The sequence below is a fragment of the Littorina saxatilis genome, linkage group LG17 (genome assembly GCF_037325665.1).
Source record: "Littorina saxatilis isolate snail1 linkage group LG17, US_GU_Lsax_2.0, whole genome shotgun sequence".
NCBI lineage: Eukaryota > Metazoa > Mollusca > Gastropoda > Littorinimorpha > Littorinidae > Littorina > Littorina saxatilis.
Genome location: NC_090261.1, coordinates 59,151,210 through 59,167,847, shown reverse-complemented (window position 1 = coordinate 59,167,847; position 16,638 = coordinate 59,151,210). Strand labels below are relative to the sequence as shown.

At 44.1% G+C, this 16,638-nt stretch overlaps 1 protein-coding gene across 1 annotated transcript in view; it reads left to right on the top strand.

Moving 5' to 3' along the window:
* Positions 1-4,585: 4,585 nt before the first annotated feature.
* The window catches only part of LOC138951856 (solute carrier organic anion transporter family member 4A1-like), a gene marked incomplete at its 3' end in the record, with an annotated part of 33,163 nt that continues 21,110 nt past the window's right edge, over positions 4,586-16,638 (top strand). Inside the window, 3 exon segments of the mRNA XM_070323416.1 lie at positions 4,586-4,653; positions 13,642-13,777; positions 16,195-16,520. Coding sequence (XP_070179517.1) covers positions 4,614-4,653; positions 13,642-13,777; positions 16,195-16,520 — 502 coding nt within the window.

Below are 16,638 nucleotides of genomic sequence, written 5' to 3'. Positions count from 1 at the left end.
CCAACCCATCGATGGATTGGTCAAATCCAGACAGGGCTACAGCGTTGGCAGAATTCAAGCAGATGTGTGAGTACAGATTCACTGCAGAGCAAACGAAAGTGGAGAGACAGTACAGTCACATTTTTCTGTGGTCAGGAACTGAAGGTATGCGACTTTCAAACACATGGGGGCTATCAGCTGAACAACTCAAGGATCCAAAGAACATTTGGGACAAATTTGCTGAAAGTGAACCTCAAGACAACTTCAGGATTCATCGCCTTGAACTTCAACAGTTTCGCCAGAATACTACTGAAACTGTAGATGATTTTGTCACACGGTGCAAAACCAAAGTGCTCAAGTGCAAGTTTTCTTCTGATGCAGCAAGAAATGAAAGACTGATCGAACAGATTATCGCTGGCATCAAGTACCCGGAAGTGCAGAGAAAACTCCTGCGGAAAGATGACACACTGACGCTGAAACAGGCACATGATCTATGTCGCTCACATGAAGCAAGTGTCACCCAGATGGAGAAAATGAGCAGCCTGAGCAAACCATTCACAGTTGATGCAGTCAACTCAAGAATCATGAACACCAAAGCATGTGGTAACTGTGGCATTAAGCACGCACCAAGAAAATGCCCAGCGTTCAACACGAAATGTGGTGCATGTGGCAAGATGAACCACTGGAAGAAGTATTGTCGCAATAGCAAGACGAACAGCCACGGCAGCCAAAACTCGCCTCAACGAGGAAGAGGAAACCAACAAGGAGGCTTCTGGCAGAGAAGACGCTCCAGCACACCTCATCGCCATCGCCGTCACGACTTCGTCAACGCCGAAGACGAAAACGACACAGACTACGACGAGGATAACATCACCTTCGAACCAGTCAACTTCTCTACAGTCGGCAGCAGCGACGAGCGCACAGACGTTTACGCCAATCTGTCCATCAAGCTCAGCAAGACCAAACATGCAAAACTCAAGGTGAAAGTCGACACAGGGGCGCAAGGCAACTTCATGCCACTGAGAATATTTCGACGCATATATCCACAACAGCTGGATGAAGATGGTTACCCGAAACCAGGATCTACACAACAAAGAAGAACCAGACTGATTGCTTACAACGGCAGCGTCATCAATCAGTTCGGATCTGTTACTATACCCTGCAAGTACGGAGAATCAAAGTGGCACACTGAAGAGTTCTACATCACAGATGCTGATGGACCAGCCATCCTAGGCCTACCAGGAAGTACAAGACTTCAACTAGTCACACTTCACTGTCCAATTCTGACGACACCAGTGAAAGCTGACCCAACTCCAATACAGGATGCGAAAGAACTTAAGCGTCTCTACCCTGACAGGTTTGAAGGCATTGGAGAGTTCCACGGAGATCTTCACATCACGCTGAAAGAAAATGCACAACCAGTCATTCAACCTCCACGCAAGTACCCCATCCAACTACTACCAGAAATCAAAGCGGAGCTCGAAAAGATGCAGAAGAGTGGAGTGATCGTACCTGTTGAGGAACCTACCGACTGGGTGAACTCATTGGCCTTTAGCAGAAAGTCCAGTGGTGGTATAAGAATATGCCTCGATCCCAAGGACCTCAACAAAAGCATCAAAAGAACGCATCACAAGACGCCAACACTTGAAGAGATCACAAATCGATTCAGCGGAGCCAAACTTTTCAGCAAGTTGGATGCCCGACATGGCTACTGGTCAGTCAAGCTCGACGAAGAATCTAGTCGTCTCACTACGTTCAACAGCCCATGCGGAAGATTTCGTTTCGTTCGACTACCTTTTGGCTTGAGCGTAAGCCAGGACATATTCCAAAACCACATGGACCAGATCCTCAGCCAGTGTCCGAGAACCCTTGGCATCACAGATGACGTCGTTGTCTATGGCAAAGACGAGGACGAGCACGATCGCAAACTCCGTCAACTGATGGAAGTGGCAAGAAAGATGGGTCTAGTCTTCAACGAGGACAAGTGCTACATCAAGCGCAAACAGGTCAAGTTCTTCGGCATGATCTACGACGCTGACGGTGTACACCCAGATCCTGAGAAGACAACAGAGATCAAGAACCTACCATCACCAAAGAACCTCACCGAGCTACAGCAGTTTCTCGGCATGGTGCAATACATGTCTTCCTTCATCCCAAGGCTGGCAGATCACACGGCAGCTTTGAGAGCACTCACCAAGAAAGACGTGCAGTGGGACTGGAACAGCTCTCACCAGAAAGCCTTTCAGAAGGTCCAGGACATGATCTGTGAAGACACAGCGCTGACGTATTTTGACATCACCAAACCAGCTGTCATCCAAGTCGATGCATCACAGCAAGGATTAGGAGCAACCCTGATCCAGGACGACAAGCCGATTGCATTCGCCAGCAAAGCGCTCACAGAGACTGAGAAACGGTATGCGAACATCGAGCGTGAGCTACTCGCAGTCGTGTTCGGATGTGAACGTTTCAACACCTACGTGTTCGGGAAGCACTTCACTGTGCAATCAGACCACAAACCCTTGGAGCAGATTCAGAAGAAGAGCCTAGCGAACACACCTCCCAGACTCCAAAGAATGATGCTTCGCCTGCAAAAGTACGACATGAACATTGTCTACCGCCCAGGCAAAGAAGTGGTCCTAGCAGACATGCTATCCAGACTCAATCCTACCACAGGACCTGAGATCGACATTGAGAAGTCAGTCTTCGCCGTTCAGTTTTCAGTAGATAGACTACAGCAGCTGAAAGAGGAGACGTGCAGAGATCCGCACATGACGGCACTCAAAAACAACATCATCAAAGGATGGCCAGAGAAACCAAAAGACCTACCCAAGAACCTCAGACAGTACTGGTCGCTCAAGGAAGAACTCACCGTTGAGGACGACATTGTTCTCAAAGGAGACAGAGTCATGATTCCAGAATCCATGAAGCAGTACATTCTACAGACAATTCATTCTGGTCACCAGGGAATAGAGAAATGTCGTATGAGAGCCAAAACCTGCGTATACTGGCATGGTCTAAGTCACGACATTGAAACCTTCGTAAAAACCTGCGAAACATGCCTGAAACATCAGAAAAGTCAACCCCATGAAGAACTGTTGCAGCATGAGATTCCAGAACGACCTTGGCACACAGTCAGCACTGACATCATGACGTTGGATGGTAGCGACTACATTGTCGTTTGCGACTACTATTCAAAAATGCCGTTCGTACGACGCACAGCAACAGCAGGCCAAACAACAAGCACAGGCATCATCTCCGCCCTCAGTCAACTCTTCGGGGAGCAGGGAGTCCCAGAAAAACTTGTCAGTGACAACGGGAAACCATACATCAGCACTGAATTTCAAAGATTCAGGAAAGAATGGGGATTCCAGCATACTACAAGCTCACCAAGATACCCAAGATCAAACGGACTAGCAGAGAGAACCGTGCAGACAGTCAAAAACATTATGACCAAAGCAAAAGAGTCTCACTCTGACATCAACATAGCACTTCTCGCTTTCAGGTCTACTCCCATCGACCACAAACTCCCATCCCCAGCTGAACTCCTATACTCCCGCAAACTCAAAACAAACCTTCCCTCTGTTATTCCCAACACCCTGTCCAAGAAGAAAGAAGTCAGAAAGCAGCTGGAAAAGCGTCAACAGCAGCAGAAGATGTACCATGACAGAACAGCAACATGCAGTCTTCCACCACTGTCCAAAGGTCAACCTGTCATGACGCAGAAAGAAGAAGGAGGAAAATGGACACCAGCAACAGTCGTACAACCCAGCAACGAACCAAGATCATACATTGTCCAATCACCCAATGGAGGAACCTATCGCAGAAACAGAAGACACCTGATGAACCTGCAGAAGCCAACAGAACGACATGTCAGATTTTATGACAAACCTGAGATCATCGAGACCAGAACACCACCTCCAATCTCAACAACACCTGAGCAGAATGATGATCACATCCAACCAGCAGCAAAACCTCCATACATTACTCAGCCAGTAGTTGAAGCACAAACACCAAGTCCACATCAGAGGCCGCAGAGAAGCATCAAGAAGCCAGAAAGACTCATTGAAAGCATTTGATGATTTGACATTTTGACGACATGACAAACACGGTTTGATTGTTTTGATTTATTTCATATATTCTGTGTATTCAGTACTCCAGAGACAAGTTTTGCAGAGACAAGCAATACAGAGACAAAAATTATGAACAATGACAACAGAAGTCTCAGTGAACAGTTTTCTTTATTTCAGAGCAACGGATTTTTTGTATTATTTCAGTTTGTGTTATGATCGCTAAAGTTATCTTTGTAATTGTCTGTCTCAGATACAATCTTTCTTTAAAAGTAATGTTCAGAAATAATTGTTTTATTTCATTGTCAGAAAGTGATAAATAATTCTTTGGAATTGATTATGTTTATTTTAGTGTTAAAGTGAGGTTTACCAGTTTTCAAGTTATTGGTTAAAGCGAAATTGGAGTTATGTTATTTTCATTTATCTAAAGAAGAGGGATGTAATGATATCCATGGTACCTGTGAAACACCAGGAACACAGTACCTCTGAGCTATAGCGGATACTGTTATAAGAGTATCTTCCCTTTCCTTATGCCTGTACTTCCTGCAAGATGGATACCCCAATACAATGTTGAACTTGAACAACTTATCCCGAGTCTGCAGTGAGCGTGAGTGAATGACACACATACAACAACATGAACAGTAAACAATAACATCACAATCGGTCTAGTAGTTTAGTCTGAATCCCTCTACACACACACACAGACACACACAGACACACACACACACACACACACACACACACACACACACACACACACACACACACACACACACATACACCACCACCCTCGTCTCGATTCCCCTTCTATGTTAAAACATTTAGTCAAAACTTGACTAAATGTAAAAAGGGAAAAGAAGAGCTAAAAAGAAAATAGATATGGGGAATAAAACTCACCGCAGGGAGCAACAATTCATCATGGTAAATCGAAATGACGAATACGCAGACAATCGTTCTTCGTAAGGGTATATATGTACTTACGTGTCACATCCACCTCGAATCAATTCGCTAAAATGCGTAAACAATGAGCACTCAGTCGTTGATTGTCTGCAATCTGCGCACACCGCTCGAAAAATCACATCCGCTTTGAAACAAAATACAGAGAATAAAAACCGATGCGTTGTCTGTGACTGATTACGCACATCTGTCCACAGGGCTTCATTACTGCTACTTTAGCTGCAGGCTATTTCTTAGCACACATCCTTTCCCCACGGTGTCAGAAAAAGAGAGATAACAGAAATCCTCAAATTCCTGAGGATACAGGCACCCCATGAAAGCAGCCACGAACATACTCACAGAGGCACACATGCTTGTGCAGATACTTTGTAAACATCTTAATTGAAAACCTGCATATGTGGTAATTTTTTTTGTTTTGTGTGTGGCTTTATTGAATACTTCAGGCAGTGACTTTTCCCTGTCCAGTTTTTTCTTTTGTCTCTCTTACCCCTCGCTTATCCACCCCCCACCCCCTTACCCTCCACTCCCTTTACCCAGCCCCGACAGCACAAATTTGTAATCTGCAAGGCAGAGTACACATTTTCTAAAAGGAAGACTACTCCTCTTCAATTATATCCAGAGATCTTCCAGCTGTCTCCACCATAAGCCAAGTGGTCGAGTCCTATACCCCCTTTCCACACAACACGACCAAGGAACGGTGCGGGAACGGGAGGGATCGGGACAGAACCGCAATGAACGTAACTGATCGTTAACGGAACTGCTTTGAACGGTAGGGTCGGTAGGGACGGCTGAGTTTGGGCTGCATGTTCAAATTTTTAGCCGTTCCCCTCCCGATCAGAATGAACGGTAATGGAACCTCAACCCATCGGTAACGGAACGCTTGGATCGTTAAAGGAACTTAAAACAACGGTAACGCAACGGTAGCGCTCTCACACACTGAGTCATTGTCATACCCGCATTCCACACATCCGTTCTAGGTCCCGTTCCCTTACCGACCAAGGACGGCTGCCACTATGCCAGTCAATGGTCAGACGCTGCTGAAAGATGCCAAAAAACGGCCGTTTGCGCAGCGTTCCATTGTTGTGGCAACATTCCTTGGTTTGTCCGGAAACGGGACAAAGAACGGTTGTGTGGAATGGGGAAGCTTTTGACACCGACAAACTGAAGAATGAACAGATCTATGAGGTAACCGTCTCAATGGTCCAGGCTCAGGAAACAAAGAGTATATAATTATGGCCTGGGGCGATTGTAGCTTCCCTTCTTCGTGTCCGATAGACAAGGACAATAAATAGTAGAGCGTAGTGCAATTTCATGTTGGCATCTTCTCCACTGAAAGCTATAACCCAAAGACTGAAGACCAAAGTGTTTTACCCCACTTCTGACCCGAATCACCCCCCTCCTGCTAGGTACACGTGCACTCAAGTTAACCTCTGCTTTGACCTGTGTGCCAGGAGTCTTATGATGAGAGAGAGAGAGAGAGAGAGAGAGAGAGAGAGAGAGAGAGAGAGAGAGAGAGAGAGCGAGAGAGAAAGAGAGACACACACACACACACATAGACAGAGACAGACATAGAAAGACAGAAGCGGAGAGACTCAGAGGGAGACACAGACAAAGACATACATACAGAGAGAGAGAGAGAGAGAGAGAGAGAGAGAGAGAGAGAGAGAGAGAGAGAGAGAGAGAGAGAGAGAGAGAGAGAGAGAGAGAGAGAGAGAGAGAGAGAGAGAGAGAGAGAGAGAGAGAGAGAGAGAGAGAAAACCTGTAACTGATCTCGTGAGAACAGTAACAAAACGAGACATGTCACCTCTCCGAATGCATTCCAATAGATGACCGCTCCTGCGGCCATCAATAAATACATACTGTATGTCTTCGTCGATGTACTGCTAGGGGACCGGTCTATCGTCTTTGAGATAACTACCCCTCGGCTATACCAGGCGTGTGTTTACACGTGTGTGAGGAGCAGGCAAGACTTTTTCAGATAAAACAAGATAAAACGTACTTGCATGTCCAGGGCTGACATCATATATTTTATGATACGCGTCTAATCCGAGTCTGACCCCGTTGTAAAATAGGCCAAACACAAAGACGCGATTATTCCCTTAAAGACACTTTCATTCCATTTGGCTTACCGTCTCAGATCAGTCTGCCCCGGCTTTACCATGAGCTAATAGACCAAAGGGTCTGGCTTCATAAGCAGGCTAGAAAATGAGTTCCGCTGTTTCGAAAAGGGTACAATGTTTTGACATCAAATTGTTTCGTGACATATAGTATGTGTGGTCAAAAACAATAAAGTTCTCACATTTAATTAGTATTGCACGTTCTCTGGAAAACTGCAACTTTAGGGGGGTGGGGGATAATCGCCCAGTGTCAGACATAAAGTGACAGTTGCCCAAATCATTTTTTTTCATTTAAAATGTTGTTGCTGTTGCAAAAACCTATTTTTTTTTTTAGAGGCATGTGTTCTAGAGTCACACCTCAAGAAGTTTCTTAAAAAAAAAAAAAAAAATTAAGGTGGCAGTTCTACCTGAGATTTTGAAAAATATCACTTGTTTTCATTCCATTAGATGTTTAGTTATTTTGATACAAAAATGCCTCAAATTTGTAATACATTTTGAATTTGTTGTCTTTGAGCCAATATCTTATTTCGACACAGTTGATGTGTACATTTTGACATTCTCATTTTGACGCGTAGAAAAGTTTGCCTTTTCCGGTTATGTTTTCTAAAAGTTTTATTGTTTCAAAACATTCTGGCGTTCAATGTGTTTGAATGTCTGAAAAACCAACTACACTGTTGTAGATGTGTCGGTGATGGTATTTTTCAAGTTTTAATTTTTATATATATATCCATAAACTAATTTCTGCACACTATGTTCATTGTTTATTAACATTGAATGTATGGGGGTTGGGGAGTGACTGTCAAGTTCTGATGGGATTAGCCAGAGAGTAAGACAGACAGTAAGATTGCCATGGCTCGTAATCACCTTTACGAGAAAGGAGAGGTGGATACGATTGCTCTGCCCTCTAATGTGAGTGTTTTTTTTTTATCAGAGTTAGAAAAAGACGTCGAGTGGTCTTCCATGACAGGTTGAAACCAGTACTTGGGATCGAAATTGAGTGGTCTTTGGTCTCGACAGGCAGGTGGCCTTTATAGACAGGTGATTTATATAGTAAAAACCGTTGGCGATCCTTTGGGTTGGTCTCAAGTGGCAGATGGTCTTTATGGACAGGTGGTCTCCAGGGCAGATTCGACTGTACCTACTTTCTTGTAAACCATCTTCTGTATCACCTTAGATGCGGAGAGAGAGAGAGAGAGAGAGAGAGAGAGAGAGAGAGAGAGAGAGAGAGAGAGAGACAGAGACAGAGACAGAGACAGAGACAGAGACACAGAGACACAGAGACACAGAGAGACACAGAGAGAGAGGGTGACCTTCCCCGTACACCCTCCATTGACCCACCGTTCAGTTTCATTCAGTGAGTTCCACAGCTTGACTAAATGTAGTAGTTTCGCCTTACGCGACTTGTTTAAGTAAACATCGCTACAACCATCCCAAAGTGTAGATGCATAATTCAGATGTCAAGGTAAAATATGACCAAAATAAAACAACTTGAGTGCTGAGGTATCAGCGTAATGCTTTAATTTGGAGAGAAGGAACAAGTTTTTAGATAAGGTTTTGGTAACACGGTTGAGGTAGGACTGCCACTTTAATTCAGCGTCAATTGTTACCCCGAGAACACGATGGCTGGTTACTTGCTCAATGGGTGACTCATTTAAACTGAGATGAAGATTCAGAGGAGCGAGTTGATGTTTCTGTCGTGTTGTGATCACCATGCATTTAGTTTTGCCTGGGTGTATAATCATTGAGTTTTGTTTACACCAATCAAATATGTTGTTCAAACTCGTTTGAAGAGAGGTTTCAATAGATTGTAAACTTTTACCGGACGTGTAAAGAGACGAGTCGTCTGCAAAAAGGTCATTAATAGCCGTCTTGTCTGATATATAGAGTGGTAGATCGTTAATGTAAATGCAAAATAAAAGTTAGCCCAAAACTGATCCTTGTGAGACGCCGTGCATTAGCCGTCCTATGGAAGAACGGTTACCATTAAGGGAGACAAACTGCGTTCTGAGAGAGAGATCAAATCAAATCAAATCAAATCAAATTTTATTTTACGGGGGTTGTGGCATAAGCAATATAAACGAGCTTCTTTTCAACCAGCCCTCGCCCAGAGAGGGACTATTCTAATCTTAAATACATATATATACAAACGTAAAACAATTACAAAAGATAAGCATGACAGTAAAAAATAAAAAAAATAAAAAGGCAGAAAAACTATTCACAGGACTATAATTATACACGTTGCAGGCTTCACATACATGCTTGCGTTATGAAACACTGATGCTTTATGGACAGATATGATCAATATGAAAATAATCAGAACGAAGTCTTCCATCACTGTGACTTTTCGTAATTTGACATTAAATGTAATGAGAGGTGTTTTTCAAAAGTATTGAGACTTGCTGGGACTCGAACTGATTCCGGGAGAGAATTCCACAGACAGAACAAGAACAAGAACAAGAACAAGAACAACTCTTTAATTGTCTAAGGCCACAGCCCCTTACAATAGTGGTTAAAATAACAGCAATAGTATCTGCACAGTTATAAATTATAGTCACGCATTAAATTCAACAAATACATTAAGACCACACAGAGAGAGAGAGAGAGAGAGAGAGAGAGAGAGAGAGAGAGAGAGAGAGAGAGAGAGAGAGAGAGAGAGAGAGAGAGAGAGAGAGAGAGAGAGAGGGTGCACCGAGAGAGAGAGAGAGAGAGAGAGAGAGAGAGAGAGAGAGAGAGAGAGAGAGAGAGAGAGAAGCTGTAACTGATCTCGTGAGAACGATAACAAAACGAGACGTGTCACCTCTCCGAATGCATTCCAATAGATGACCGCTACTGCGGCCATCAATAAAAGAATACATTGTTGAAAAGCACCGGTTTTTTTAACAACATTCCTAGCGACAACTAGTACTGTTTACTTCGACTTCATGAGATACGATGTAAATCTGGTCTTACAATCGGTTGTGCTGGTAGTTTGCCGCAGGATTGTCGGAAGAGTGTTCTAGAGAATTGCTACCTGAATAAACTAAACTAGACTTGAATAGGTCAATCCTAGGTAGAGGAGTGTTCAATCTCATCAAATGGCGTGAATTTCTCAACGTGAATTTGGAAAATATGGTTTGAGGTACGCACCCCTTTGTGGTTGACTGGGCTCTAAACAACAAATATCAATAACAATAAAAGGCATGTATTACTTTGTGGAATGCGATTTTTGTGTGTGTACATTGTTACATATCGCAGTTTTAGGTTCGACACACGTTGTCAAATGTTTTTACATTTGTACAAATCACGGGTTAACAACAGTGCTCTACGGTGCGCGTCTGTCACTGCTCCTACTGAGGTAATGAGTGATTGAAGCAAGCATCACTTGCTCTGTGTGACAAAGTAGACTCACGTTACGTTTTGGGGCTTATGGGCAGAATATACCTGCGCAGTTTCAGCGGCACAGACGACGCACTGCCTATTATTTATGCCGCGATAGGGATTATGACGAGTACTTGGCCTGTTTTCCTTTCATTCAACGTGTAGCGGGCTGGGATAAGCTGCAGTGCGTCGTCGTTCCTGCTGAAGTTACATATGTGAGCGGAGCCCCTTAGCGTAAGCGGTCGTCGTGTATCAAGGTTGATGTACATAATTATTCTGTGTGTGTAGGAGTGCTGTGCTTGCAAAAACATGTATATTTCCTGTACATCGAACGCTTCTTAAACATAGCGCAGTTTTATTCGAATACTGATTACTGCTTCTCACTTGACTTATCTGTTAAGTGAGCCAGGTATCTCGGCATAATAATTTGTATTGCTTATTGATTTAATCTCTAGTTGTCATTTTTTCTCTGATTTTTGGTTGTTGTTAATGAATTTTGTTTTTATTACATCATATATCTGAATGCGTACTTCTTCGACCCCCTCTTTTTCCTTCTTCTTGAAACTACACAGCTTGTTTATGGCCCCGTTTAACGATGCATTGCTGCTATTTCTTGTTTTTTGTTTCATTTTGTTTCAGACTTGTCGTCTGATGACTTTTTGTTGAAAGGACAGGTTGGAAGATTAGGTTACGCCTAAAACCTTTATCTTGGTGTAAATAATGCGCCTTGAATCGCCTTGTGGTGAGATATGTGCGCGTTATAGATGCTCGTATTATTATTTAAGTTATTGAGACATCCCAGTGCTCTAAAGGATTTATAGAGCAAATCGAGAAAATTCATTATTGAACGAAGCGCATAGCGCTGAGTTCAATAATTATTTTCGAGATTTGCTCTATAAATCCCTTAGTGCACTGGGATTGTTTCAATAACGATATTGTCAGTAACGCCAGAGAAAAAAGAAGATTCAAAACGCACATTTTGCAACGCGCATTTGGATAGGCGTAATTGTGTGGTCAGGTTTGTGTCACTGGATCTACTTTTCTGTGGGCTGTCTCAAGTGTGTCGTGCTTTCGTCACACGCAAACTCTTGTTTTAATTTCTGTTGGTAAATTCCAGTGTAGCGTTAAGCTAAAAAGTGATGATCTTTCATAGAGACCTCATTTAAACTCGGAGAAAGGACTGTGCTCTCAGTTATTTACGATTCGAAGCCTTCATCGAGCTTCGACAGATTGACTGTGCAGAGTGTTGCCCCTTGAATTGACTCGGCCAAGGCCACGGTTAGCAGACTCGGATTTTCAAAGTAAATGTGGTATGTTTCTCGTGTTGTATCTTCACTCATCGGGGAGACTGGTACTATTATATATATATATGAACCGTAAGAATGCTGTGAACCCTACACGTATTATGTCCCCATCGTTTGTTTGTTCACATTTGCCCAACATGTTAATTTGCTGCGAGGCCGTTTATGTCGTCTGCTAGGGCGGCTAGGGCAAGCGAACCACGACACTGCACTGCAGTCTCATTAATTTTCAAAAACAACAAAAACATACATGGTAAGAACGTTCTTAACCCTACACGTTTTCGATTCCGATTGTTGTTGCCTGGAAATAATAATTCGGAAACCATTCATTTACTGAACTGATGCAGTCGTATTTCAGTGTAGTCTCTACTATTCAAACAGAGTCGACTTTCAAATGCTGGTCTAGCTGTAGTACGTTATCGGAATAACACTTGTGTTTTCTGTTTGCCGCTGGGAATTTTATACTAACTCATCATTTGGTATGTGGTTAATAAGCTACATGCCACTAACACGGCATATGAGAAGAATCTTTGCAAGTCAAAACGAGAAGAGACCATTGTGGAAGAGACACAGCCGATTCTATTTTTAGATCAGTGTGATTCACTGTGGCACAGGCGCCTGCGATCTGTCAGAAAAAAAACCTTCTGCTTTGAGCCGCAGGAAATGTATGGTTATTTTTTTGGTAAAGTGGAGAATATAAGCTACATATGCCATTAATTAATTCTGAGGATGAAAGTACAGTCTCGCTTTGGCAAAGGGCGTAAGAATACGCTCTGTGGAAAAGTTAGCGCACTCCAAGAGTGCGCTAACAGATTTAAGTGCATCGCCATTAGCCAATCAACTGGTTCACATCAGTCATGTGACACCAGTACTTACTGACAATTATTATTATTATTATTATTATAGAGTTCTCTCTTTCTCTCCGCATCTAAGGTGATAAAGAAGATTGTTTAGAAGAAAGTAGGTAAGTCTTTTCCACTAGAACTAAGTTTAGGTTGGTGATACATTTATTACAAGGAAGAAAAGAATTCTTACAATGTTTTTTCATGGAAACTGACACTTGCAATTGCAGAGCTGATTGGTGTTTTTCATTTTCATTTCTTTATCGTCCCGTCGCTGGGAAATTCGGGTCGCTTCATCCCAGTGGACAGCTTTTATTTCTTCCTTGCTTGCGTGATTGCTCTGTGTACCTGCTCATCTTTAATCAATCAATCAATCAATCAATCAATCAATCAATATGAGGCTTATATCGCGCGTATTCCGTGGGTACAGTTCTAAGCGCAGGGATTTATTTTTTAATTTTTATATTTTTTTTAATGCAATTTATATCGCGCACATATTCAAGGCGCAGGGATTTATTTATGCCGTGTGAGATGGTATTTTTTTACACAATACATCACGCATTCACATCGGCCAGCAGATCGCAGCCATTTCGGCGCATATCCTACTTTTCACGGCCTATTATTCCAAATCACACGGGTATTTTGGTGGACATTTTTATCTATGCCTATACAATTTTGCCAGGAAAGACCCTTTTGTCAATCGTGGGATCTTTAACGTGCAACACCCCAATGTAGTGTACACGAAGGGACCTCGGTTTTTTGTCTCATCCGAAAGACTAGCACTTGAACCCACCACCTAGGTTAGGAAAGGGGGGAGAAAATTGCTAACGCCCTGACCCAGGGCCGAACTCGCAACCTCTCGCTTCTGAGCGCAAGTGCGTTACCACTCGGCCACCCAGTCTTTACAAACTAGGATTCGGAGGTTGCAGGAGGCATTTTAGAAACAAATAGGGACTAATCAAAATAAGCAGCAATGGCTTATTTCTTAAAACAAGATTAAAACAAAACATATTCTGTTCAGGTCGTGAGGTACCTTCTGTGGCTGCAGTGATGGACATGAGAGAAGAAGAGGTGGCGAAAAAGCCGCTGACCGAGGTCAACATTGTCTCCAAGCCGGAGAAGGAGGGGGACTATGGCTGCTGCGGCTTTCGTCCCAGGTAAGCATTTTCTGTTGTTTCTCTGTACATTTTTCTCTTCGGAGGTCAAGATTTCAATTAATTAAAAGTACAATGACTTTGGCACGGTCGTCCACCAGCCAAGGTTCTGCATATCTCCGGCATATCTCCGGCGAAGGACAAATTGGCCATCTCAATCACACACACACACACACACGGGCACACACACACACACACACACACACACACACACACACGCGCGCGCGCGCACAGACATATGCACACACAAACGCTCATCTATAATTGTGACCAAGTTCGTGTGTGTGATGTGTGTGTGTGATGTGTGTGTGTGTGTGTATGTGTGTGTGTGTGGTGTGTGTGTGTGTGTGTGAGGTGTGTGTGTGTGTGTGTGTGTGACTGACTGGAATGAATCACTAGAGCTTCCGAATGTCTTGCGGTGGTCTCAAATGGTCCAGAGAAAGTGGAGGGGGTGGGGTCTTCTTCTTCTTCTTCTTCTTGGCGTTCGCAGAGGTTACACAATCAGTCCAGCACTGGTGATAAATGTTGTTGTTTTCTCCAACTCCTGTCGACTGCCGTATAGTTTGGTCTGCAAGGGAGTTGGTGACGGCCACACTTCTTTTCGTTCCTCATCTAGTAAGGGACATCGCTGTAAGATGTGTTCCGCTGTTTGGTCTTCTTGACCGCAGGCACAGGTTGGTGATGGCGCCAGCTTGAACTTTCGGTTCATGTGAGCATTGAGCCTGTTGTGGCCAGTACGCAGCCTGATGAGGTTGACTTGCTGCTCTCTGGACATTGTGTGGTAGTCATCTCTGTTTGTCCTTGGCCTCATCAATGCCTTGATGATTGTCTTCTGCTCACTAAAGCTGACACTGTTTTCAGGTTGGTCTTCCACGGCTCCTTCTTTCGCCAGCTCATCTGCCCTTTCATTTCCTGGTATCCCACAGTGTGCTGGTATCCACTGGAGGACAACTCTTCTGGTTTGTCTGACCATCTGTAATGCTTTGGCCAGCTGTGGGAGTTTGTCGTTCTCTAGGGCCTGAAGGACTGAAAGGGCGTCCGAGAGGAAGACAACTTGGTAGCAAGGGTCTGCGGAGTCCTGAACCAAGGAGGCGGCCTGCATGAGAGCTTCTGCTTCTGCTTTATAGTTTGTGCAGTGTTTGCCAGTGGCAACGCTGGATGTAGCTGTATGTCCCCCAGGGAACTGGATGAGAATGCCTGCACCTCCATTGAGCACGGCGTTAGTTGCTGATCCATCGGTGTATACATGGATCCACGCCTCTTTTGGGTACTGTTCGTCGATCAGGGCTAAGGTGAGTGCCTGTCGAGCTGTGTCATTCTGATCTTCTCCTGAGGTAACATGTGGAACACTGGTGCAGATCTGGATGCCTGGTTTCTCTGTTGCCTTGGGGGTTTCCTCTTCTTCTTGAGTCAGAGGTAGAGTGTTCTGTGGGAGGACTTCCCTGTACTGTCGAGAAAGTCTCTTGCTCTCGTGTACAAAACTGCTCCGTTTGAGCCGGTTCTTGGTGAGGTTGCTCAGTCTGTGCTTAATGGGGTGGTCGGGTAGGCACTTGAGCTTCTCGGCCTGTACCATAGTCTTGGCTTCTCTTCTCTGACAGAGGGGTTGGATGGTGGTAAGCTTCTCCATTTCCTTGATGGGCGTGGATTTCATTGCACCAGTGATGAGTCGGAGGGCCTGGTTTTGCACACGGTCAAGGGTCTGCAGGTTTGTCTTGGCTGAGGTTGACCACGCTGGAGGGGGTCGGGTAAGGTGAGGGGGGAGGCGCGGGGCAATGGAGTGAAGAGGGAGAGAGAGACGGGACACTGAAGCCGAAGACGACGGTGGGGTGAAGTTTGCAGGGAGAGAGACTGTGCGTCCGTGTGCGTATCTTAAATTGAGGATGAACATATTAGAGCGGATGTACACCAAATCAAAATGAAAATCATTGCATTTTCGACGCACGCGCATTCCTCAGCTGAACTCTGGTCAACTTGTATGTGAATATCAGTTTACGACAATTGTGTTGTGCGTCTTTCCCTTTGCGGTGATTAGCCCCCAAGCACAATGCCTTTACTGAAGAATCCTCAACATCCATGAAACAAAGCAAAATATGAGATTTACAGGAGGATGAGAACTATTGACACGAATACATGTCTTTCGTGGAAATATCAACAAGCCTCACCGTTATGTATATAGGGATGAGTCTCAAACATAAGTCACTTGACGAAGACTCATCTCGTAATTGGAGTTGTTCATATCAAAAGTACAAACGTGTCTAAATGGCGACAGAAATCCACTGACGTCATGACGCAAAACCCGTCAGAGATATGCTTTCTTTTTAGAGTTCTTCAGTTTGCTTCATTTAAAAAAAAAATTCTTCTCATTTCCAGAAATATAATGCGTTAGTAATGTTTTCCGCACATGTGATTGCTTCTTTCAGAGGTCTGCAAGGCTTCAACAATGTCAGAGCTCACGTGCTCTTCCATTGCCTCTTCTGCTTCTTCGAAGGCTTCGTCGTCAATGGCGTCATCAACGTCATCATCGTTGCCTTGGAAACGCGCTACAAACTCAGCAGCATCAAGTCTGGACTCATCGTCAGTGGCAACGCTTTCGGCGCTTTCCCGTTCCTCCTTTTTGTTGGCTTTTTCATGGAGGGGCGACGCAAACCTCGCTACATGGCTTCCGGAGTGTTGGTGATGGCGCTTGGTTGTCTGCTCTTCGTTTTGCCGCATTTTCTGGGAGGAAAGTATACGTATACTGTTTCAGGTGAGTGCTCTGCCGTATTTGGGCGGGGGTTGGGCTGAGGGAGGAGTCGCTATTATTCTTACACCTTTAAGTCAGTGATTTGACGCTCTTGTGTTTATTCTTGGTGCCTAGTGATCGT